The 23,679-nt window shown below is 39.1% G+C and overlaps 1 protein-coding gene across 5 annotated transcripts in view; it reads right to left on the bottom strand.

Annotated features, from left to right (window-relative positions):
* Nucleotides 1-23,679, bottom strand: part of GPATCH8 (G-patch domain containing 8) — an 85,527-nt gene that overhangs the window by 8,789 nt on the left and 53,059 nt on the right. For 3 of the 5 annotated variants that reach the window (XM_058183840.1, XM_058183841.1, XM_058183843.1), the window contains 3 exons: nucleotides 15,936-16,003; nucleotides 12,577-12,663; nucleotides 10,954-11,097 (listed from right to left, as the gene is read on the bottom strand). In XM_058183840.1, coding sequence (XP_058039823.1) covers nucleotides 10,954-11,097; nucleotides 12,577-12,663; nucleotides 15,936-16,003 — 299 coding nt within the window. Of the gene's footprint in view, nucleotides 1-10,953; nucleotides 11,098-12,576; nucleotides 12,664-15,935; nucleotides 16,004-17,900; nucleotides 17,943-23,679 lie in introns of all 5 variants that reach the window. The other 2 variants (XM_058183844.1, XM_058183845.1) reach the window with 1 other exon arrangement.

The raw sequence follows: 23,679 nt of genomic DNA, 5'->3' as shown, positions 1-23,679 counted from the left end.
AAAGCATTTTTACATGTAAAGGTTCGATATACTTGTTTCTGTGCAATCTGCTGCAGTATGTTACTCTAGATCAGGGGTTCCCAACCTTTTGGACCTTAGGGACCACCAAGTTCATAGTTTTAAATCCCGTGGACCACTAATACGAATCCAGTGCACCGCTTGCTGAAGCGCCTGGACTCCCAATGGGATGGGGTCGTTCAGGCACTCTCCCTCCTCTCTCTTTCTCTCTCTCTCCCCCCCTTACTTACTCTCTTATTCTCTTTCTGATTCCCTCTGTCTCTTTCTTTCTTTCTTTCTTTCTTTCTTTCTTTCTTTCTTTCTTTTTCTTTCTTCCTTCCTTCTCTCTCTCTCTCTCTCTCATTCTCTTTCTCTCAAATTCTCTTTCTATCTCTTTCTCTCTCTCTCTTTCATTCTATCTCCTTCTCTCTTTCTCATTGTTTCTCTCTCATTCTCTCTCTCTCTCTTTCATTCTGTCTTTTTCTCTCTCTCTCTCTCTCTCCCCTGCTCCCACTCTTTCTCATTCTCTCTCTCTCTCCCCCATTCTCTCTTTCATTCTCTTTCTCTTTTTCATTCTGTCTCCTTCTCTCTCCCTCCTCTCTCTCCCTCTCTCTCTCTCTCCCCCCCTCTCATTTTCTTTCTCTCTCTTATCTCATAGGCCAGCCAGTGTCTTGGGGCTGAAAGGAAGTCAAGCATCTTCCTGAGAGACTGAGGTACACCGAGCACCAACAAGGGTTGGCGAGATCCAGCAAGAGACGAAGCTTCGCTCTCGCTCTGAAATACGGAGGGAATCTCCATCCCCCCTCCCCTTTCCTTTCCAGGTGAGGAGTGACTGGGAAGGGAGGGCGAGGGGTGAGGGCAGCCACTGATGGATTCAGCTGACAGGAAGCTACAGCAGGGGGAAGAAACAGCCTGGGATTCCCGCCACTCGTTGCTTCAGCCCAACTGCACCGCCACCCCTCCTTGCATCATTACCTCATTCCAGTTGGCAAGGGCTGCGCTGAAAAGTTGCAAGTTGCACAAACCCTCTATGGCTGAGATTTCCAGCCCCACCATGATTTGCCTGGCCAGTCCCATATTCCAGAGCTCTAGTCACAGGACTGGCCATTGCTCATCCCAGAGCAGCTCCTCCACCCGGGTGAGCCGCGGACCACTAAAATTTTCTCACGGACCACCAGTTGGTGACCACTGCTCTAGATGGTTTGTCCATAATTCACAACATTCCTAGCAAATTTGGCCATGTTGGTCAGGGAAGGATGGAAATGGAGTCCAATTTGGATAGTAATCTAATCTCAGAAATTAGATTCAATGTGCAAGAACAAAAGCAAGAAAGAACAAGATTCATTTGAAAGAGGAGTGCTGCTTTTTATGGTAAGCAGTAATTTTATATTCAAACTGTCTAAAGCTGGAAAAAAGAGGCTATTATTCTTGTAATATAATTAATAACAAACACATTTCTTAGGAATGTTATAAGAGACTTCTGGAAGGGTAATTTAGAGGTCACTTGAAAAGACAAAGCTGGGTGGATATGTACACAATTCTAAAATTGTGCAATTGTTTTCTTAGGAATTATTGTTTCTAAAATATTTAGGAGATATATACAAAACTACATTTTGAATTCTGAAGAAAGCTTGGCTCTTTCACTCTAAGAGCTATATGAAATATATGGACATTTTATTTGAAGGACAATATATAAATCAAATAAATGCATAAAATTTAATTAGAAAAAGCTGCAGAACTCTCTTATCTTAATTCTGTAATGTATAAATGTCCCAAGTGGATAGTTTACTTTGCTCATTTTAACATAGACATATATATTGATGTAGGAAATTCAAATTTCATGAAAAGGATCAAGACAATATCCAAACTGGCAAATTATACAGCAATAAAATCCTTGGTGAGCCCCAAATACACAGCATGGTTCTGCTATTAAAGAAAATTATACCCCAGTTTTAATGATGGGTCATGAGTGAGCTAAAAAATCAGTTCTCAACAAATGAACCAGCAAACATGTGGAAAACTCTTAAAAATATTACCAATTATGGCAAACCTTCTTCCCAGGCTGAAGGACATCAACAACTGGCAGATGACCTGAACATGTTTTACTGCAGATTTGAAAGGAAACTACAGCCACCCATCTCCATAACCCCAATCTCAGACACACCAAAAACAGACACACTCCTACAACTGACCCTATCCCATTGGGTTCACAACCCCTAGTGATCACAGAAAAGAAAGTGCAAGACCTATTTCACAGACAAAAGCCAGGAAAAGCTCCAGGCCCAGACAAGATAACTCCTTCTTGCTTAAAAGTCAGTGCTGACAAATTGGCCCCCATCTTCACCCATATCTTCAATAAATCGCTAGAGATGTGCTATGTTCCTTCTTGCTTCAAATGCTCTACTATCATCCCAGTGCCACCATCAAGAAACTGAACAACTACAGATCAGTTGCTCTAACATAGGTAGTTATGAAAACCTTTGAAAGGCTAGTGCTGTCTCATTTGAAAACCATCACGGATCTGCTGTTAGACGCCCTGCAATTTGCATACTGAGCAAATAGATCAACAGATGATGCTGTTGATATGGCTCTGCACTACATCTTACAACATCTTGAATCTCCAAAGATCTACACAAGCATCCTCTTTGTAGACTTTAGTTCAGCATTCAACACCATCATTCCAGACATTCATCTAACTAACCGCTAACTAAACCAGTTAGCGGTACCTGAACACACTTGTAAATGGACCATAAGCTTCCTAACAGAAAGGAAGCAGCAAGTGAAGCTAAGCAGAATCACATCAGTTACCTGTACAATTAGCACAGTGGCCCCACAAGGCTGTGTGCTTTCTCCACTTCTCTTCTCTCTCTATACCAATGACTGCATCTCAAATGATCCATCTGTTAACTATTGAAGTTCGCAGATGACACAATAGTGATCGGTCTTGTTCGAGACAAGGATGAATCTGCATAGAGATGGGAGGTTGAACAACTAGCCTTGTGGTGGGACCAGAACAATCTGGAACTGAACACACTCAAAACTGTAGAAATTATGGTGGACTTTAGGAGAAACCCTCACATACTTACAATACTAGACAACACAGTATCAACAGTAGAGACCTTCAAATTTCTAGGTTCTACCATATCTCACAACTTAAAATGGACACCCAACGTAAAAAACGTTATCAAAAATGCACAGCAAAAGAATGTTCTTTCTGCGCCAACTCAGTAAGCTCAAACTGCCCAAGGAGCTGCTGATTCAGTTCTACAGAGGAATTATTGAGTCTGTCATCTGCACCTTTATAACTGTCTGGTTTGGTTCTGCAACGCAACAAGACAGAAACAGACCTCAGAGGATAATTAGAAGTGCAGAAAAACCAATTACCAACAACCTGTCTTCCACTGACAACCTGTATACTGCACAAGTCAAAAACAGGGCTGTGAAAGTATTTACAGACCCCTTGCATCCTGGACATAAACTGCTTGAACTCCTACCCTCAAAACAACACTATAGAGCACTGCACACCAGAACAACTAGACACAAGAACATTTTTTCCCGAACGCCATCACTCTGCTAAACAAATAATTCATCAACATGAATTTAATCAACACTGTCAAACTACTTACTAAGTCTGCATTACTATTAATCTCATCATTCCTATTACCCATCTCCTCCCACTTACGACTGTATGACTGTAACCTTGTTGCTGGTATCCATAAGATTTATATTGACTGCTTCCCTATCACTATCATTTTGTACCTTATGATTCTTGATGAATGTATCTTTTCTTTTATGTACACCGAGTGTATGCACCAAGACTAATTCCTTGTGTGTCCAATCACAGTTGGTCAATAAAGAATTCTATAAATAAAGAATGTCTTTTGTGTAGTACTTTAACAAATGGGGAATGAAGAGCACTGTGATTTGTGCACATCTAGGAGGTTTGGCATGATTGTATGGTTGTACTTTATACTGGATGTCATGAAATGGCTTTAAAGAAGCTTGTTTTATGTTTCAAGTGGTAAGCTTAGATTGTCTTTAGTTACTGAAATCCTTTTCTGTGCACTGAAAAGGACAGCTACTGTTACTAAGACTGGGAGCATTCTTAATTCTAAACCTTCCATTTTGCACTGAAACAACACAATTCCAGTCCAAGAAAAGCCCATTTCATCAACTGATACTCATTCTGTCCAAGGTTCTTCTAAAAGAAGAACATATATTGGTAAACATTGCCTCTTGACTCTCTGGACTATTATAGGATGCTGCTACTACTACTTTTATCCTCAACTTAAGATCTGCATATATTGAATTTTACTTCCACCAATTTTCACACTTAGATATAAGTAACCGAGTGTGGCTGAAGGTTCCCATATAGCCACCCAACTAACCTCAGGTAAACTTGTCATCATGGATTTATTTGTGCAGAATAAGGAAAACCATCATTTTTTACTTTCCTGCATGGAACAAAGAGTTTTATATACAATGGGCTTTCTCAACTAGGTAGGATATGTTCTGGGTGACTGCAGGGGAAAAAAAACCTGCAGGTTTTATCTATGCTTTAGTCTTCAACTGCAAGGGTAAAATAGTTGGACTAAATCAAATAGAACTCATGCCACTATTGATTCCGTAGAAGCACATGTATAAGTATTTCTTCCAGTTTTAGTGTGAAAATATACAATGGGGACACTATCTTATCAGTACTTCTGTTTTATGCATAAAATAATAATGCTGGAAATGTTAAAAATTCACTCAAAGACAGATGAGTTATCAGATTGATAGGCTGACTTAGCTTTAGTAGTTCCCCGTCCCTAATGATTAGAAAAAAACTCAGTTTTGGTCATGACCCGTTTCAATGATGTACAAATTTATCAGGACCAAGGACCATACTTAGCTTTGAGTTGTATACTAGAGAAATGCATTTCAAAAGTAATTGGTGAATCCAAACAAACACTATATTTAGTGTAATGTACATTTAAATATGATTAAAATACAGTTAAATGATTACTTAATGATCAGGTATTTAATAATTTCTCATTCCTGTCCTATTACACGTTACTATTGTGTAAAAGACCACAACCATGTCATCTAATGCACTATAAGTGTCATAGCTGCCTTAGTGCAGGGTGTCAAATTTGCAGCCCATCACCACCCCCATTTTAGCAAAGGGAGAAAAAGTTGTGATATGTCACGTGACGATAACATGATGACAATATGACGACATGAGTTCAACACTCCTGCATTAATGTATTCCTTTACTTCACAGTAACTAATGGTAAAATGCCAGAATTTCTTCTGCTCTGTCAGATAACATTAGAATTATTTATTCACATCTATTTTATATTTACAGAAGATTGACAATTTAAAAAAAGAACGTGAAATCATTCCAAAATAGGAAGGTATTCTTTTATCTATGTGCATATCTTTAATTATGCATTTTGTTTATATTGACTAATATGAATCAAAATTCCAAGTAACTATAAGTATGACGAGAACTGGGGTGAAATCAACTGCATGTGTGATAGTTATAGGACTAGGCTATCATACTTCAGTTGAAAACAACAACCATTATCTAACAGTTAAGAGACAATACAGTCACTTCTTATTAGCAGCTACCATTTAATGACCATTAGCAAATATGAGGCTAATGATTAAAACAACATTTTCTGACGATGTCATGAACATATCATGCTAGAAAATTCAAGTAATATGTTATTATGATTTTAGGTGTATTGACATGGCATTAGGTTTTCCCCCAACTGTTTACAAATATTTTAATCACAAATGAATCACTTTTATGTGACACTATGACATCATCAGAATGGTGGAGTATCAAGCCTTCCCTCCCATCTTGTGAAAAAAATGTGGAGTTTAATATGCACAATAAATACTAAGCTATTTACATTGGTCCTCCTTTGGGGCAAAAATGCAGGAGCATCCCCACAACCTCCAGTCCACTCAATTTATGAGTAATGATGGTAGAGGGTGTTCTAAATAGCAAAAAGGAACACATTTTGCCTGTGGGATTTTCTGATACTGAAAAAAATGTTTCAGAAAAATATTATGACACAATAGAATTTTGAATTTTCTTTAAAAATCTATATTTCATTTTGGAAAGGCAAGGGAAGAGACAGAAATTAGCTTATTATTAAGTCCCTAAAATATATTTCTTCAATTGTTTGTTCTAGAAATGGGGAAAGAGGCAGGTCCCCAAGAAAGTGTACAACATTCAAATAGCCTGGTTTTGTAGGGAATGAGCCTAAAAAGCCAAATTATTTGAAGGTGAATATGTGATATATCCTTCAATGTTTCGGAGTATAAATAAGTCACATTTGTTTATAGAACTTATACGGCTGTGTATCTCATACAATGATTCCAATCACTTACAACAATCCATAACACTTAGTTTAAAAATGTATCCTCCCCCGGCATCAAATTAAACACCGTTACAGATCCTAGCCTAATGCTTGAAGGAAGAATCAGGGCTTCATAGTGCTTCGGATGGCTAAAAGGATAGTACATGCACAAGTATGATGAACTCAAATTACATTCGATCTGTGTTGGAAGGGACTCTTTCTAAGTTTTGGTGTGTTTCATTTACTTGTTCTAACTGATGTAGCTCAGTGGATACCGGTATATACCAGAGAGAGGCATATGGGCAAAATTAAAGGCATTTTCTGGCTTGTGGAACTCCTTTAGAACAACTGAAAATAGATCATATTAGAAATGCCAGTGTTTTAAATGCAAATGTATATAGGCACTCTTCTGATAAGCATTGTAATTTTCATTGAATATTCCTACTTTTTAAACACAAGGGTAAAGAATAACTGAACTGCAAAATCCAACAAACAAATCTACTGCCACAATGAGATCAGAGAAATGTTTTCATGTTGTTCAACTGTTCAGCTCTCAAGAACAAAAAACAATGTTTTCATCTTGATCTTTCCAGCCTTGGAACTGGTAGTACAATTGAATGCTTTTCACACAAGGGATGTTTTTAGTGGTAATTGCATTATGAGATCCCAACTAGAAATTCTTACCAGCAAATTTTATTAAGCTTTGATGACACAATACAAATTTAAATTATGCACTCTACATTTATGTTTAGAACAACACCTGCCAAATGGATTTTTTAAAAGTAGCATTCCAGCTTTAGTGTGGTCCTTTCTTTGCACCTTGGCTTCTCTTCAACATAAGCCTGATATTTCTATAGTTTGCACTGTGTGTTTAACAAAGTCACCTATGAAATGCATAAAAACCCAATTAGTTTCTAAAAAACAAAGCTTGTCTTCTAATTATATTGTGGGTTTTTTTTTTCTTTGCTAGCTGCCAAGCTCCAACTGTTGGCCAAAAATTCAGGGTTTAAACAGAACAAATCAAGTTGCTTTTCTTTTAGGAAATAGATTGAGGTAAATAGAGGTCAGGAAGCAGACCTCCAGAAGACATTGACTAGCGTACATTTTTGTAAAAGGAAAAAAAGGAAAACAAATCAAAACAAAAAATAGTTGAAGAAAAACTAATGAATCCATAACAGACATAAATCTGTAAGAATTACTTTTAAACCATTTTAGAATTTTAGCCAAAGATGCTTTAATTTAGATTGCAAAAAATATGACTTCTGTAACAGAATCATCAGTGCTTGGAATACTTTACCTGACTCTGTGGTCTCTTCCTATAATCCCAAAAGCTTTAACCAAAAACTTTCTACTATTGACCTCACCCCATTCCTAAGAGGACCATAAGGGGCACAAACGTGCCTACCATTCCTGTCCTATTGTTTTTTTTTCTTTTCTTCTTCCTATATATATATATATATATATATGCTTATACCTCCTAATATTTACTCATATATATGTTTATATACTATATAATCTTTTTGTATGATGTTGTGACAAAATAAATAAATAAATAAATGCAGCATTAATTCTTCTACCAGAACAAAGCAATATTTCTATGCTACTGTAGTTGCCAATCTTTCCATTTTTTCAGCTATAAAAGTTACAAATCACAGTAACAAAAAGAAGAAAAATTATTCCATAGACTGCGGCTACTTGATGAATAACTTCAAAGGGGTAACAAAATTTTGACATTTTAAAACAGGAATAGGCAGTTTTTGGAGACTGCTGGAACATCTGGAATTTTGATAGCACATTGGGTGCTTTCTCACAAAATAGCAATCATGAGAACTTGTGCATACCCCAAAATAATTATAACAGCCAATCACAAAATATATATTTATGTATGAGAAAGAAAACTGGAACTTTCAGGAAGCTAGTAAAAAGAGAATTAACAGGAAACTAGAAGGAAAGTTCAGCAAACGAAGCCCCTATCAAATATCCCTTTTAAGTAAAAAGTACACAATTTGCTTACCTGAGAGCCAAGAAAAGAACAACAATAAATACTTTCCTGCTGGCAATACCTTAAGAACATGATTCTGTGATCCTGACCTGCTGCAATACATTGTATTCTTGCCTGAAAACAAACTTGCTTACTTGCAAGAATTGCAAGCTTGTAAAAGTGTTTACAAAACACTCAGACTGAATGTGGCAAAAAACCACATTTCAGCTACTAGGAAAGATTTATATATCAAACAAGCAAGGTTCTACAACAGCAGTGATATAGGAAATAATTTACTGTAAGGAAAAGAATCAGAGAGCTAGTCTGATGTAGTGGTTAAGGTGCTGGCCCAGAGACTGTGAACTCCAGTCCATCCATAAGTAGGAAAGCCAGCTGGGTGACTTTGAGCCAATCATTCTCTCTCTCTGCCAAACCTATTTTACAGAGTTGTTTTTGTGCGGAAAATAGGAGGAGGAAAGACTATTATATATGTCTGCTGCCTCGAATTACTTATCAGTAATAAAGATTGGATAAAATCTAAAGTAAAAATCTAATATGTGCATACATGCATACACACATACATTACAAGCAGTGGATGAAAATGCTAAGCATAACCAAAGATAAAGATATTCTATGCTACTAGAACTCAGAAATGCTTAAACTCCTACCAGAAAAAATTAGCTGTAATCTTTCAAGAAAAATAAAAACACACTGCAATGTGAGACACAGAATAATAGATCACTGAAAGGTACAGCAGTTACAGCTGCTGATTCACTACTACAAAAATAAGTGTGCACTGACTCATTTACATTGGTTTAAAGTGGGGGCTCCCTGGAAATCCCAAATGCTTCAGAGCTGCAGAGTGCTGTGAACAGAACAGTTGGTGAGGTCTTAGGACCATAGCGGGTCAGAAAGACTTAACAGAGTGCCTGTGAAGGATGGATGGATATTGTTTAGTGTGATTGAATGTAGTGCTGTGGGATTGGGAGATGTGGATGGATGAGCCTGGGACAGGAGAACTCAGGGGCAAACTCTGGGGCAATACAATTAATCCTTGAATTACAAGAATTCATTTAGCAACTGTTGAAAGTTACAGTGGCACTGAAATTCTCACTTGCAACCATTGCAGCATCCTCAAGGTTTTGTGATCACAATTTGGGTGCTTGGCATCTGGCATGTATTTATGATAGTTGCAGTGACCTAAAATCATATGATCACCATTTGTGATCACCAACCAGCTTCCTAGAAGCAAAGTCAATGCGGGAAGCTGGATTCACTTAACAACATGATTCACTAAACAGCTGAAGTAATTTAACTAATAATTGTGACAAAAAGGTAATAAAAGTAGATGTGACTCACTTAAGAGCCGCTTTGCTAGAAACCAAAATTCTGGTTTCAACTGGGGTTGTAAGTTGAGGGCTATCTATATGAGGTGTTATTGGTACAGTGAAGGGCACAGCTAGAGGATGGGCCACACTTAGGGATACGGGGAATGCTGTTTGATAACAATCCTGATTACTTGCCCTCAGTAGTCACTATTGGGACCAGACTGATGGGGTCTTGGTATCCCTGGCTACAGCTTCTGAATGCTAGGTCGGTGTGTAATAAATATGCCCATGACCACGATATCATTATCCATGAGGCTGCTGATCTGGTGTGCATCTACATGAAACCTCTGGATGTAGTCATCCATCAGTGTGAGGTTCAGTATCATTAGTATGCTGATGATATCCAACTATACATTTCAATCCTGGGCTGCTTAGGTGAAACTGCTGATGTAATGGCCCACTGTTTGGAGGCTGCCTTGGTTCAGATGCGGAGGAACAAATTTTGGTTCGATCCTGAGTGGTTGTGGTTGTTTAGCCCCATGGAAAAGGGATATTTCCATAACTGATCCCATGTTCCAGAGTTTGAGAAAAGGACAGAAGGTTTTCTATTGCATGCTAGAAGCATGGGTCTTCCAGCAGGCCAGCCTTCAAAAGGATCTCTTCCTCTGCTAGACAAATTGTAATGGAAAATAAGATGTCAATCAATAAGATCGATGAGGGATGTAAAATCAATGTCAACATCATAAACAGTGTGACCAGTACAGATTCTTTAGAACAGACTTTATATTCTTAAATTTTACTGGCACCAACTGCAACTTTTGGATATTTTTTATGGGTCCCAACCATTTCAGGATGGGACCAAAGCATAAACTACCTCACCAATGCTAACCTGCTCAGAAACTATTCCTACAACATATTCCTAAACATCAGGCTGCAAGTAATCAGCATTTGAGGTCTAGCACCCTATCTTCTGTGGGTAACTCAGAAAAACATCCAAAAACAAAAGTTAGGAACCCAATTTCAATTTTCTAGTCAACGAAAGAACTTCCTCTTAAAGAAAAAACAAAAACAGATGCTACTTTGACTTACTAAGATAAAACTGTCACCCTTGATGTTTTGGTTAAGATATAAAAGGGATCTTATAAAATCAAGAAACACCAAGATGTAGTTGCTAGAAGTGGGAGTTTTAAAGGAAGAAGACAAATATTAAGCAGATTGAAGGAAGTTATCACAGTGTCAGAAACTGACATTCAAACAGCACAAACAATGTAAAGAAAAAAAATCTGCTTTTTACCTGTTTGTGAGCATGGTCGTAGGAATTTATGTGGTTGTCAAACTCCTGGTGTTTCTGATACTGCTTATCACATAGCTCACAATAAAAATTGGCTCGAAGGTCTTCAAGTGCCTTGGCAATTGCCTTTTCTTTGTCCACGTAATCCTGCAATAGCAAAAGGAATAAGCCCTAACATCAAACAAAAATGTCCATGGAAGGCTTTCAGTACAATCACTTAGCCTCCTGGTACAGGGCCTCAGCTCTGCAGTCGTTTTTGTACTTCTTAAATAATTTTTATCATGTTTTCAAAGTTCAGTGCTGCAATTACAAAAAATTGATGAAGTAACTTCTCATTGTTTCAAGAAAGAATTTATAAAAAAGGTGTTTTGTAGGTCTTAAGAAGTATGGTTTGACTTCTCACTTCATTTCATTAACCTCACCCACTAAAAATTACTATTTACATAAAAATATTAAGTGTAATTCCCAATTACCAGTCTACTTAACTCACTGCTGAGATAACAAACATTAAACACTTAAAATTATTTGATACTAGTTCAGAGTACTTACAACCTATAATAGGTCATCAACAAAGTAAACATTTCGGAGAGGGGAAAATACAGTAGATTTTTATTAGTAGTGAGACTTGTTCATATAAGGATGGAGAAGAAAGTAACTAGATAAGATGCTTCTTAGAAGATTCAAAGAAATGTAATTTGAGATTTGCTAGAATACAAAAAATGTCCCAAAAGATATATACAAAGATAGAGTAATTTGATTGCAATGCAATGCAATGTGATTTCTTACTTTCTCTTTTGCTTCCTACATAAAAGAACATTATATATTTTTTCCAGAAATCATGATATCAAAATCTGGCATCAGACTACCGAAGGTACAATTTCAAACTATTTGGGAAGGAAAACATCAATAACGAAATGTGTAAATGATTTCTATTAGACCTTAACACATCTAAAAATGAAAAACTATGGCAACCCCCTTCAAGAAATTATATCCATCCTTTTGATAATATTACAAAGTTATCAATCAAACTAAATTAAAAGGATATATCCCATGTTGAAAATTTGCCTATTCCTACATTAGGTGGTATATATAGGGACGCGGTGGCTCAGGAGCTAAGATGTTGAGCTTGTCGATTGAAAGGTCAGCAGCTCAGCGGTTCGAATCCCTAGTGCTGCCATGTAATGGGGTGTTACTTATCCCAGCTTCTGCCAACCTAGCAGTTTCAAAAGCACGTAAAAAATGCAAGTAGAAAAAATAGGGACCACCTTTGGTGGGAAGCTAACAGCGTTCCGTGCGCCTTTGGCATTGAGTCATGCCAGCCACATGACCACGGAGACGTCTTCGGACAGTGCTGGCTCTCTGACTTTGAAACGGAGATGAGCACCGCCCCCTAGAATCGGCAACGACTAGCACGTATGTGCGAGGGGAACCTTTACCTTTACCTTACATTAGGTGGTGGTACTGGCATTTTGTTATGTCACAGAATCTTTCTTAGGCAAAACTGGTTTATAAAATCTGTATCTTACAGATATTAAATGAGTCTACGCTGAGATGTTTTAGATAAGAATAAACTATCATGCAATGGAAAATTCTCCATGATTCTTTAATTAGTTCAGCAGAAAGTACCTTGTATTTTTGCCTGAGTTCTTCAGTATCTTCCTTCTCCACTTCCAAGACCCGCCTCCTTTCTGTAGCATCTTCAGCATAATCAAGCTATCAAAGCAGAGACAAATCAAGTAGTCATACATATTGGGCATTAAAACTCAGTGAGCAGGAAATATTAATAAATAATAACATCATATTATCTCAAACAGTCTACTTCATCTGCAAGATAAGTAAAAAAAGTGCAATGTACTAATGTACTCATGCTTAAAATCTCTAGAGGTGACATTTTATTTGAAGAATAAATCTATTCTATTTTGGAGCCCAAAAGAGGAACCATTTTTTTGGTAGTAGAAAAATACTTTGCCCCGCAAAGAGAAATTGTGCAAGTATATACCCACTCACTGCCAATTAAAAATATAGTCTCATTTTTCTTTCCTATGACTACATGAAAGACATCCTTTCTCTCACACTGAAATATATTTTCAATGCCTGTGCAACAGCAGAAAGCATAGGCAGAAGGAATAGACTCCAAAATCACTATCACTATTGTATTCTGCCCAACCTTTTTTTAAGTTTACCAACAACTTCAATCAACTTAGGTTTTAAGAAAAAAATCCTGCTCTCTATGAACAAATTTTGATTTGATAAACCTCTTGTACCTTCCTTAAGCATTTCTCTGTATTTTTAAAAAACAGGCTATACAAGTTATTGAAAGAGTTTAAGTGTCAAAATTCCACGCCTCTCAAAGACCTTCTGTAGCCATTTCAACAGCATATCTACACTATCTAGCTCAGGGATCCCCAACCTTTTGGACCTCAGGGATCACCAAGTCCATAATTTTAAATCCCAGGGACCACTAATACGAATCCAACGTGCCACTTGCTGAAGCGCCTGGACTCCCAGTGACGGGATGGAGTCCTTCAGGCACTGTCCCTCCTCTCTCTTTCTCTTTCTCCCCACACTCCCCTCTCTCTCCCCCACTCATTCTCTCATTCTCTCTCCCACTCCTCTTTCTCTCTCTCCCACTCATTCTATCATCTCTCTTTCTCTCTCCCCCTTTCTCTCTTTCTTTCTTTCTCTCTCTTTCTACCCGTCTCCCCCACTCTTTCTCTCTCTCCCCTCTTTCTCTCATTGTCTTTCTCTCTCCCCCCTTTCTTTCTCTCTCTCCCACTCATTTTGTCATCTCTCTTTCTCTCCCCCCTCCTTCTCTCTTTCTCTTTCTCTTTCTCTCTCTCTTTCTCCCCCTCTCTCCACCCTCTTTCTCTCTCATTCTCTCTTTCTCTTCCCCCCCCTTTCTTTCTCTCTCTCTCCCCCACTCTTTCTCATGGGCCAGCCAGTGTCTTGGGGCTGAGAGGAAGTCAATCATCCCCCCATGAGATTGAGGTGCAGGAGCACCAACAAGGGATGGAAGAAACTTGCAGCTTTGCAGTGCAGCCCTCGCCGGCTGGAATGTGGTAATGGTTCAAGGGGAGGGGGGGGAATTGCGGTGCAGGCAGGCCAAAGCAACAGGTGGCAGGAACCCCGGGCTGTTTCTTCCCCCTGCTGTAGCTTCCTGTTGGCTGAATCCACCAGTGGCTGTCCCTGCCCCTCACCCTCCCTTCCCAGTCATTCCGCGCCTGGCAAGGGAAGGGGAGGGGGGAATGGAGATTCACTCCATATTCCAGAGCAGGAGCTGGATCTCATGGCTTTTTCTTCCGGCCCTTGTTGGTGCTCCTCACCTTAGTCTCTTGGGGAGACAATTGACTTCCTCTCAGCCCCAAGATACTGGCTGGTCCATGAGAAAGAGTGGGGGAGAGAGAGAAAGATCCAGCAAGAGACGAAGCTTCGCTCCCATTCTGAAATATGGAGCGAATCTCCATTCACCCTCCCCATTCCTTGCCAGGCAAGAAGTGACTGGGAAGGGAGGGCGAGGGGCGGGGACAGCCACTGGTGGATTCAATAGGAAGCTACAGCAGGGGGAAGAAACAGCCCGGGGTTCCCGCCACCCGTTGCTTCGGCCCGCCTGCATCACCATTCCCTCCCCTTGCACCATTACCTAATTCCAGCCAGCGAGGGCTCTGCTGCAAAGTTACAAATTGCCTGACCTCCCTCAACAGCGGAGATTTACAGCCCCACCATGAGCTGCCTGGCCAGTCCCATCTTCCAGAGCTGTAGTCATGGGACTGGCCATTGCTTAGCCCAGAGCAGCTCCTCCACCCGGGTGCGCCGCGGACTACCAACGTTTTCTCACGGACCACCAGTGGTTAATGACTGCTAATCTAGCTCATCATGGGTTTCTTGGGGTGCTTCCTGCACATATACAAACATGCAGGTAATCCTCAATTCACGACCAGAATTGACCCCAAAATTTATGTTGCTAAGTGAGTGTAGCCCCATTTTACAATCTTTCTTTCCATAGCTGTTAAGTAAATCATTGCCATTAAGTTAGTTACACCACTGTTAAGTGAATCTGGCTTTTCCATTTACTTTGCTTATCAGAAGGTTCCAAAAATTGATCAGTGACTCCCGGACTTTGCAACTGTAATATATATGAACCAGCTGCTAAGCATCTGAATTTTTATCACATGATCATAATGATTCTGCAATGGTTTTAAGTGTGAAAAACATTCATAAGTCAGTTTTTTCAGTGCCGTTGTAACTTTGAACAGTCACTAAACAAACTGTTGTAAGTCAAAGACTGCCTGCATGAAGTCTTTGTACAGGTGACATCAACCCTTACAGAGAACATAATCTTTTGAGCAGTAGTTCAGAGGCTCTTCCTTCATGAAATGTTCTTCCAAATGTTTTACAGTCTATTTAAAAAGCTCTACCATTTTCTATGGATACAGGAGCTCCAATTTTCAGATGATTTATGTTACAAATAATTTAGTAGATTCTTTAAAATGTGCATCTATTACAGGCTGTGCCAAATCTCTGATGGTTAGCTAAAGACAGAGATTCTTTGTGTGGAAATCAGAATAACTCTATTCTGACCTTATACCAGGGTATCTGTTTCCATATCTGAAAAACAGAAAGTACTGTTCCAGTGTATCTAATAAATAAAACCTGCTGCATTCTTCAGGCATTAAGTTACATATATTACTTCTGAGTGTACCTTGATAGTAATGAGCTGAGCAAACTTGTTCTTGGCAAAAAAACTACTAATTGAAGCCTATTCTACATTTATATTATATTGAAGCACTATTATTTCCTTGACCAAATGATCTTTCCCCACTGATGCCCTGTGTGTTGGATTATAATTCTTGGGGTTGGATGATGAAAACTGTAGTCCAGAAACACGTAAGTTCAAGAAACATTTAGATAAAATGTTTCATGATTTTAAAACACATGTACAGATCTTAATCTTGCCTGATACAAAACATGTTGCAGGGGCCACTTACCTCCATTTCCATCCGTCCCATGCCCATGACATCATATTTGACAACGATAGGGATGGGATCTGTTCTACCTGCAAGGGAATCAGACTTATCAGTTGAGTGAATAGGACAGAATGATTATCCTGTGGTAAGTCGCTTTGTACACATTGGTTTGGGGTTGGTTAGAGATCTTGCCTTTGGAGTGCAGAGACCAGAAAGCTACAGAGAACCAAACACAAGCCATTCTCACAGCTTACAATCATATATAATCTTGATTGCCAGACCTAGCCTTGTTTTCTCTTTGTTGCCTCTAGCATTTGGCCCAAATATTTGAGCAAGTTAATACTAAAATTAATGATTTTTACCTTAGATCAAAAAATTTGAAGAATGGGAAAAATACATTCTTTCATATCATAGGACACAGATTACCAATGTCCATCAACACCCATAATTAACATGCAATTATTTCAAACTTTTGGAAGTTTAAAACCTTGCTAGATTCAAAATGGGCTCTTTGGATTCTGCCATATCCTTTCCTTATAAGCTGTGAAAAGGACTAGTTGCGAAGAAAACTGACTTTGAACTAATCAAACTATGCTGAAGATTCCATATGTATTTTAATTCACTCATAACCAGCCAAACAAAGCAAAATGGGGCAGACGAGCACTTCGACTATCACAGCCTTTGGGGTGTTTATTTTTACATCACAACATGCGCTGTGAGTTGTGATGTAAGGGCACTGGTAAAAAGGAATTACTTACCTTATCTGGTGCATACCTTGAGTGAAAAAACAAAATATTTACTTCCCTCATTATCAAACTTGGGGGGATTGGTATTAACAATATTCCTCTCATTCAAAAACACATAGATTGTACCCTTGGGCCAAAAGATGTCCAAGCTTGAATTGTGCTGAAATAAGGAAACGGGACTTCATGTGGCATAATAGATGATATTTTTGAATTGAATACTTGAGTATTGGCATTTCTAAAAAAAATTGAGTTATTTTTTTGACGGTTAGAGTAGCCCAACTGACAAGACTGTACTTGGGAAATCCGAGTTCATGTCTGACTACTGTCAGAGGACTTATTAGCTTTGTTTCTGTTTTTTAATTATAAAACAGGAATTGTAATTCCTCACAATATTTAACATGAGGTTTAATAAAGTTTTGCCCTTGATGTGTCATTAAAATAGAAGCAAACCAATCCCCAATGTAAATTTAATTTGGGAATACGTTTCAACATTTTCCAGGTTGAACAACTCTTCTAGAAATTTCTCAATTTCTGCTGTACCTCAAATTTAGAAACCTGGGTAGGATGATCAAATTTGTAAACACTAGCCATCTGTGAAAAAGCATTTTTAAGTACAATTTTTATTTAGAAATATATATATATATATATATACACATTTTCAGTAAGAAAGGTAGGGGACGAAGGGGATTTATGCCCAATTGTATACAAAACGATGACTGCGGTTTTGAGCAAAAGAACCACATTCATAATACTGCATTTTAAATTATATAATTTTCTTTTAATTTTTACATGTCTATAGGAGTGACATTTGTTCTGTCCAAATGAATATGACAGACTCCTTTATAATATGAAGAATACATTAGTACTTTTGCTTCCTAAGGCAGTCAATGTTTTCAATTTCAATTATCTACTGAATTGTCATAATAACTACTAACAATCAGTATGTGCTTGGGAAAGGTGGGGGGGGAGATCAAGTTTGGACAGTATTAGAGATTTGGTATTTGAAGTGAATCTCCACAAATTTTTGGCAGTTTTAACACAAACATCCCTTTTGAGCATTAAACCCTTAATGAACAAGGATCAGACACAAAAGAGTGCATGAAGAAATGGAAAGGAAAAAAAGGGTAACGAAAAGACCAAGCAGAAAAGATGAAGGCTACAACAGAGAAAAGTAAGCCTAACATATTTGGTGCTCTGATGACAAAAAAGAAGTAAATTCAGTCTGAAAATTAAAAATTACCACTAAGTTTACCATCACCACAACAAGTCCCGGATCATTATGCTGTAAAAAAGAAACACCATTTGTTAGGCAGAAACTGTCAAGGGGCAGAAAAAGGCCCTATGCAGTAGGCAGGCGGGCAGGGATATAGGGGAGGGGGAGAAATCAGACTGACACAAGGATTTCCACCCATCCCATGCCACCATTTTTCTGGAAATAGTATATGTGGAGTAACACTAATTTATTTTCAAGATGCATTCAGCATATAACTGCTACTGAACATTCATGCTAAGAGTTTTAATAAACATGGCACTCATAATTTTTCATATTAAATTAACTGGGGGGGGGGCAGGGATGGCTGTTTTGCAGTGTAACAAGTGCTAAGAAATAGCTTTTTTTGGAATGTTCCCCAAACTTCTGATAATCTCATCCACATAGTAAATAACATTAAATTGTTGGAAGCAAGCACTGAACCACATTTGAGGAAAATTAAGTCACTTTTACGTAAAATATGTGTGTATGTATCTATGTATGAAATTTATATGCTGCCTGTCTCCCCAATAAGGTAATAACTCTGGGCAGCTTAAAAATTAGTAAGTTAATGAGAAAATACAACAGAACTTTTCCCCAACTGCTAGTGCACTATACTGTTTTTTTTTCTGAGAGTCGTCACCTAAACCAGTAGTAATTAATTCAGCTCTAAAATATATTCACTACTTCAAGAAATGGACCAAAGGATCCAGTAATATGAATAAAATTCAATCTTCCAATGTTTTGCAGGTCTACATTTTAAAATGGCCAAGAGATAAGTAGTTGAATATTGGGCAACTGGTTCAGAGGGAGCGAGTAACTATTCTCATCCCTTTTGTCAACATCTTTTCTCCAACTGTGTCAAATATAATGGATATAATGGTAGATATTTTTTAAATCCAGAAAAGAGCTCATGGCAAAAGAAATAAGTAACTATTCTCAATGGATCTATTACTATAATCCTAGTTAACAGCCTTCAAAAGAATAAGTTTCTAATATTGAATATTACAAAAAATTAAGGAATGTAAACTGAACTACAACATAACACATTTATTTTGGTCTTTGTGTGCCCTTTATCCCATTCTCTAATTATCAGTATTGTCCTTTACCATTCAAAATATAAAATATTAAGAGTCATGATTACAGGCTATGCAAAACTATTCTGAAATAAATTATACTAATATTATTTACTTGTATTAAAACATTCATGCTATTTTTGGTACTATGAGCTATGAGGTTTCAATGTAGTAACAGAATATAAAAAAAAAATTAAGACTAATAGAGAATAAAATGGGCAGCAATTAAAAATAAGACAGAGGTGACATTGAGCAATGGCAATCCAAGCAAGGGAATACATTTTTGTTATACCTCTAGCAGGAAATAAACATCTAGATAGGTTTCAGAGCCATTTACCACAACCACAACTAAGGCAGCAGCTTTGTCCAATATATACCAACTTAGCTTTACTTTAAAATGTAATTTCTCTTATCTCATTTGATGGGAAAACCCATTTGGAGTATTTTTACATGAAACCATTTCAGACTTTGAAAGTAATCAATCTTTGGAATTGAGCAGTATCTGATCAAATATTGTGCTAGCATTATTACCATAGGAGCAGCATTCTTTTCTAGCAGTAGATGCAAATATATTTCAAAGACAAGTGACTATGTAGAAATTGTAATATGCTAATCTGACTATGAACAAATTATATTCAACAATAGCCAGACCTTCCTTGCCTGTCAAGGATAAAAACCTATTAAGTTAATTTGTGTAAATGTTATAACTATAATTTGACCATTCAAGTAAGAAACCCACATCCAAAAACATATTGAAAACAGTGCTATCATGTCTTTAAAAAGGCTGAAAACCCATTCCTAGAAATTAAAGCAATTATCTTAACTAAATTTTGTTGTTGTTGTTTTTTTGCTCCAAGGTCCGTTCCGAAGCTGACCGGACACTAGTTAGGTCTTATAGTAGGACCTACCTAGTGGCATTGAGGGAAGTGAAGCGTTCTTACGTTTCCTCCCTCACTGCGTCGGCAGATAACCGCCCGGCCGCCCTGTTTCAGGTGACCCGCTCTCTCCTTCAACAGGAGGTGTGGGAGGACCCCTTACAGGGCCGTGCCAAGGAGTTTAGTGGTTATCTATACGATAAAATTGTTCAGCTTCGGGATGGTTTGGATCAAAATTGGGTAGATCCAGGTGAGAGGTTGGAGACTCGTCTTGTTGAGACTGTTTGGGATGAATTTGACCCTGTGACTCCCGAGGACATGAACAGGTTGTTGGGGAGGTTGAATGCCACCACATGTTTACTGGTCCCGTGCCCCTCCTGGTTGGTACTGGCCACGCAGGAGGTGACACGAGGCTGGCTCCGGGGGATTATCAATGCTTCTTTGTTGGAAGGGGTTTTCCCTGCTGCCTTCAAAGAGGCGGTGGTGAGACACCTCCTCAAGAAGCCTTCCCTGGACCCAGCTGTTTTGGGAAATTATCGTCCAGTCTCCAACCTTCGCTTTGTGCCGCAGGGGTCGATCCTCTCGCCTCTCCTGTTCAACATCTATATGAAGCCGCTGGGTGAGATCATCAATGGCTTTGGGGTGAGGTACCAACTGTATGCTGATGATACGCAGCTGTACTTCTCCACCCCAGACCACCCCAACGAAGCTATCGAAGTATTGTCCCAGTGCCTGGAAGCCGTACGGGTCTGGATGGGAAGAAACAGGCTCAAGCTCAATCCCTCCAAGACAGAGTGGCTGTGGATGCCGGCACCCCGGTACAGTCAGCTGCAGCCGTGGCTGACTGTTGGGGGCGAATCATTGGCCCCGGTGGATAGGGTGCGCAACTTGGGCGTTCTCCTGGATGGACGGTTGTCTTTCGAAGATCACTTGACGACCGTCTCCAGGAGAGCTTTTTATCAGGTTCGCCTGATTCGCCAGTTGTGCCCCTTCCTTGACTCGGATGCCCTATGCACGGTCACTCATGCTCTTGTTACCTCTCACTTGGATTACTGCAATGCTCTCTACATGGGGCTCCCCTTGAAGAGCACCTGGAGGCTCCAGTTGGTTCAGAATGCAGCTGCGCGGGTGATAGAGTGAGCCGCACGTGGCTCCCATGTAACACCTCTCCTGCGCAGGCTGCATTGGCTACCTGTGGTCTTTCAGGTGCACTTCAAGGTTTTGGTTACTACCTTTAAAGCGCTCCATGGCTTAGGGCCAGGGTACTTACGGGACCGTCTACTGCTACCGAATGCCTCCCACCGACCGATACGCTCGCACAGAGAGGGACTTCTCAGGGTGCCATCCGCCAAGCAATGTCGGCTGGCGGCCCCCAGGGGAAGGGCCTTCTCTGTGGGGGCTCCCATCCTCTGGAATGAACTTCCCCCTGGACTTTGTCAACTGCCTGACCTTTGGACCTTCCGCCGCGAGCTGAAGACTTATCTGTTTACGCACGCAGGACTGGCATAGGAATTTTAAATAGCTTTTAATATTTTATACAAATTTTATGGGGTTTTTATGGTTTTAAAAGTTTTAATCTGGCCTATATTTAATAATATAAAATATAGGAACAGGAAGGAAAGGAAAGGGGAGGGGAGGGGCAGGAAGGAAAGGAAAGGGAAGGGAAGGGAAGAGAAGGGAAGGGGAGGGAAGGGACAAAAAGGTAAGGGAAGGAATGGGATGGGAAGGGACAAAAAGGGAAGGGAAGGAACGGGAAGGGGAGGGGAGGGATGAAAAGGAAAGGGAAGGAATGGGAAGGGAAGGGAAGGAACGGGAAGGGAAGGAACGGGAAGGGAAGGAACGGGAAGGGAAGGGAGGGAGGAAGGAGAGGACAGGAAGGAAAGGGAAGGAATGGGGAGGGGAGGGGAGGGAAGGATTGGGGAGGGGAGGGGAGGGGAGGAAGGAAGGAAGAAAGGGAGGGCGGGAGGGAGGGAAGGAATAGGAAGGAAAGGGAAGGAAAGGGAAGGAAAGGGAAGGGGAGGGGACTATGGTTTACTTGTATATTATTACTGTTTTATCTGGGCTGTGAACCGCCCTGAGTCCTTCGGGAGAAGGGCGGTATAAAAATCCAATAAATAAATAAATAAATAAATAAAGGTTTCTACTGCCTCTTTTTATATACCAATAGTCCTCGACTTACAATCTCTCACTTAACAGTCATTTGAAGTTATGGTGGACTCCCCCCTCCTGAAAGCTATCTATGACCTGGCTCTCAAGTTATGGCCGCTGTAGTGTTCCCCCCCCATATCAGGTCCCTACAAGCCTTTCCTTTCCCCAATAGCTCTCTGTCATCTTAAACCACTTTCCCATCCCATCAGGCCTTAGCATCGTCCTTGTTTACCTTTGGAAGAGCTTTGAACCCTTCCATAGCACTGGAATGAGTTGCTTTGTTGCTTGGCTGTGTGGCGCGATTCCAGAATCGCATTCTGCAACCCATGGACAAACTGCCCCATTTTGCTGCTTTAAAAGGATTTGCACAGTGCTGCACAAGCTTTCTGCAACTTCCTGCAGCGCTGTACAACCTCATAAAGCAGCAAAATCATCCTTGAGGAATTCTGTGCTGCCCTTAACAATCTACTTGAGTGTGTCAAATTTTTCAACTTTTAATTTCCAAATATTAGCAGCGCTCAAAAGTTGTGAAGTACCTTGCGGTTTGTAAGGATATTTAAGTTACTTTAATATAATTTAGATGTGCTTGGTAAGTAACATCATATATAAACATCATAACGTTTTAACATTTTGTTTGTTTCATTCTGCATGTTTGTTTCACCATTGTGTTGCAGAGAGCTGGAATGGGGGAGACGTTAAGTGAGATGCTTCACTTAACGGCTCTTGTGACATAATGACCGTTATGAAGATACTGCATCCTGGTCATATTTGGAGGACTACCTGTAAATGAGTTTTGTTTTCTTTGCACTCAAACCAATGACTCTGCACTTTGTGGGATAACTTTTCCCACTGACCTCATATACTTATTAGAATAGAATATGGCAAAAATTCTCTATGGCCCGTATAAGAGTACAACTTCATCTCCTGCCCTCAAGATAGCCTCTTTCCAACTGTAATCCCCCAAGTCCAAACTAGCTAGGAAACCTGAAAGAATAGTATGATTAATAGTACCAAAAGCTATCAGAAAAATCTAACAGAACAAGGACATAGTGCTTATTTTCAGTTTTCACTCCAGTTTAAATTGCCCATCAAAACAGCCTTGGTCTCCAACTAAACTAAAAATCGGACAAAACGTGGTCTAATATAATTTACAAATTAGATTATCAATTCACAATCCATTTTAATGGTTTTCCGATTACTGAATATTGGGGGAGATGGACCTCATAAGATAATCAAGATTTTTTGAGAGTTAGTAACTGAAGTATAGCCTTAAATAAAGAAGAAAGACTCACAAATAGAAGGACATTTAATGCTACAAATCTATTTTAAAGTAAGTTCTTAGAATGATGCCACAGATTGATTTTATTGCTGCCTATTAATCTTTAAACTCCAATGCTCATTAACAATTTACAGTAATTTACAAAAGAAAATTGTATCTGTTAGAAATTTAAATAAATACTATGAATTATTAGAGAATCAAGCAGTGTATCAACAGAATAAAAAACATCAAATGAATTTTAAAACTATCTTTAAAATAGTATTTAGGAAAGTATCAGAATTAGTATCAGAACATGTCTGAAATAGCACTTAAGTTATTTGGATGGGTTTTTTTTCCTGATTATAAAAATGTCCTTAACAAAAGAAAATTGTATCTGTTAGAAATTTAAATAA

The sequence above is a fragment of the Ahaetulla prasina genome, chromosome 4 (genome assembly GCF_028640845.1).
Source record: "Ahaetulla prasina isolate Xishuangbanna chromosome 4, ASM2864084v1, whole genome shotgun sequence".
Taxonomy (NCBI): Eukaryota; Metazoa; Chordata; class Lepidosauria; order Squamata; family Colubridae; genus Ahaetulla; species Ahaetulla prasina.
This window is presented reverse-complemented; position numbering and strand designations above follow the sequence as displayed.